Below are 2,033 nucleotides of genomic sequence, written 5' to 3'. Positions count from 1 at the left end.
ACTGCCAGCTTCCAATGAGGCCTGTTTGCCTGCTCCACCCACAAGCCTGTGGCAGCATAATGGCCAGGAGGAGGTTAAGTCTGGAAGGTCAAGGAGGGGGCGGGTGAAGCGCTGTGGTGTCCAGACTTCCCCCAGAGCCTGGTAAAAGCCCAGGGTGTGGGCGTCCCCAGAGGCGGGGCTCTGCATTATGGGGTTCTAACTTGCCCCACTGAATAACACTCCCACAGGAAGGGTTTGTGTAAATAAGAAACTTTTTTTTTTTTTTTTTGCTTCTCTTCTACAAATAAATTAAGAAACAAACTAGAAAATTGCCCACACCCATTGTAGCCCTTGGGTGTGGGATGTGCCCTGTCCCTGCAGGGCCAAAAGGGTCCATGTTTCCCTCAAATCTCGGAGCAGTCCTGGCCCAGGCTGGAGGCAGGAGGGAAGTCGTGACCTCTTGGCAGGCTCAGTCCTGCAGCTGCCCCAAGCAGCCAGACTGTCCCTGGGGCTCGTCCAGGCCCGGGTGCTGGCTGGGAGGGGAGGTGTCTGGCAGGTCTTGGCATGGACAAGAAGAGCTGCTGCAGGGCCTCTCGGGGGAGGGGTTGGCCAAGTAGGCATTCACCAGCTGCATGATCTCTTCCACCTAAGAGAGGGCAGAGGTCAGTGTGCAACAGGCGCTGCCAGGTTCTCTTCTTTTTCTCATCCTTTCTCCAGGCTCTAGGGCTCCAGTTTCCCCACCACGGTCCTACGTGCTATGGCTCTGCAACCTTTTCTTCCTTATCATCACTGTCTCCTTCATTTCTATGTGCAGTCATACTTGGTTCTTTCTGCTCTTCTAACATTCTTTTTTTTTTTTTTTTTTGGTGGTGGTGGTGTTGAGATGGAGTCTTGCTCTGTTGCCAGGCTGGAGTGCCTCGGCTCACTGCAACCTCTGCCTCCCAGGTTCAATCAATTCTTCTACCTCAGCCTCCCGAGTAGCTGGGACTACAGGTGTGCGCCACCACCCGCAGCTAATTTTTGTATTTTTAGTAGAGACAGGGTTTCACCATGTTGGTCAGGATGGTCTTGACCTCCTGACCTCGTCATCCGCCTGCCCCGGCCTTCCAAAGTGCTGGGATTACAGGCACAAGCCACTGCACCTGGCCGCCTTGCAATTCTTTCCACCTGGAATGCTGTTCCCACAGGTCTTCCCTGGCTAGCTTAAATGGCACCGTTTTTGAGAACCCTTCTCTGACTTCCTGTCACATCATTCTTTCCTTTGTAGCATTTCTCACTGTCTTCATAGCCTGGGATTCCTTGTTTATTGTCTGACTCCCCCACTCTAGTGTAAGCTCCTTCAGCTTGTCTGTGATCACTGCTGGATCCCCAGTGCTTAGAACTCTACCTGGCCCATGCTTGGTGTTCTGAAAATGTTTCCTGACATCCCTTCCCTTCTCTCCTCCTCCCACAACTCCTCTTCCCACTCACCTGGGGGCTCTGCAGGAGGAGCTGGCTCTCTCCCACCCTCAAGGCCAGAGTGTGGGGGCCCATTAGCTGGCAGGCGGCCACATGGCCATAGCTGACACTGTGGATGGGCTCTGTCTCCCCCGGCCGGGAGAGAGACATGGCCTTGGCTCCCAAGCCCAGGCATAGCTTCTGTGGAGCACCCCCACCAGGCTCCTGCAGACACAGGGGCAGAGTCAGGGTGGAAGGAGGAGTCCAGCGTTATTTTTGGTAGGGGGAGATGGGTGTCTGTGAGCAGGAGTTTCCTGATGCCCCTATGATTCACAGCACGTGTGTGGAGGGGGCTAAGGCTCCAGGGATGTGAGGGCCCAAGGGCTGGTGACTCCTGGGGTTTGAGGTGGGCAGCTGTTCTGGATGTGGGGAATGACGTGACCCTCCGTGGGACCTGTGGCTCTGGGGCAAAGGTGTGGTGCTTGGGCCGCCAGAGTCCCCTTCTCCCTTCTCCCCCTCACCGTGCTCAGCTCCAGAACGTCATACCGAGCAGCGCCGAACCCCGGACACTGCGCCGCCAGGGCCAGGTAGGCGGCCATGGCCTCAGCTCGGCCCAT

The 2,033-nt window shown here is 56.1% G+C and overlaps 1 protein-coding gene across 1 annotated transcript in view; it reads right to left on the bottom strand.

Moving 5' to 3' along the window:
* Nucleotides 1–233: 233 nt before the first annotated feature.
* PLEKHH3 (pleckstrin homology domain containing, family H (with MyTH4 domain) member 3) overlaps nt 234–2,033 on the bottom strand; it is an 8,794-nt gene continuing 6,994 nt past the window's right edge. The window contains exons 12-14 of the mRNA XM_011999022.1: nt 1,938–2,033; nt 1,450–1,641; nt 234–625 (exon numbers count right to left, since the gene is read on the bottom strand). Coding sequence (XP_011854412.1) covers nt 449–625; nt 1,450–1,641; nt 1,938–2,033 — 465 coding nt within the window. The 3' untranslated portion in view covers nt 234–448. The remainder of the gene's footprint in view (nt 626–1,449; nt 1,642–1,937) is intronic.

This window comes from Mandrillus leucophaeus, unplaced genomic scaffold (assembly GCF_000951045.1).
Source record: "Mandrillus leucophaeus isolate KB7577 unplaced genomic scaffold, Mleu.le_1.0 Scaffold58, whole genome shotgun sequence".
Taxonomy (NCBI): Eukaryota; Metazoa; Chordata; class Mammalia; order Primates; family Cercopithecidae; genus Mandrillus; species Mandrillus leucophaeus.
The sequence above is the reverse complement of the archived record's forward strand: the minus strand, read 5'-3'. Positions and strand labels throughout refer to the sequence as shown.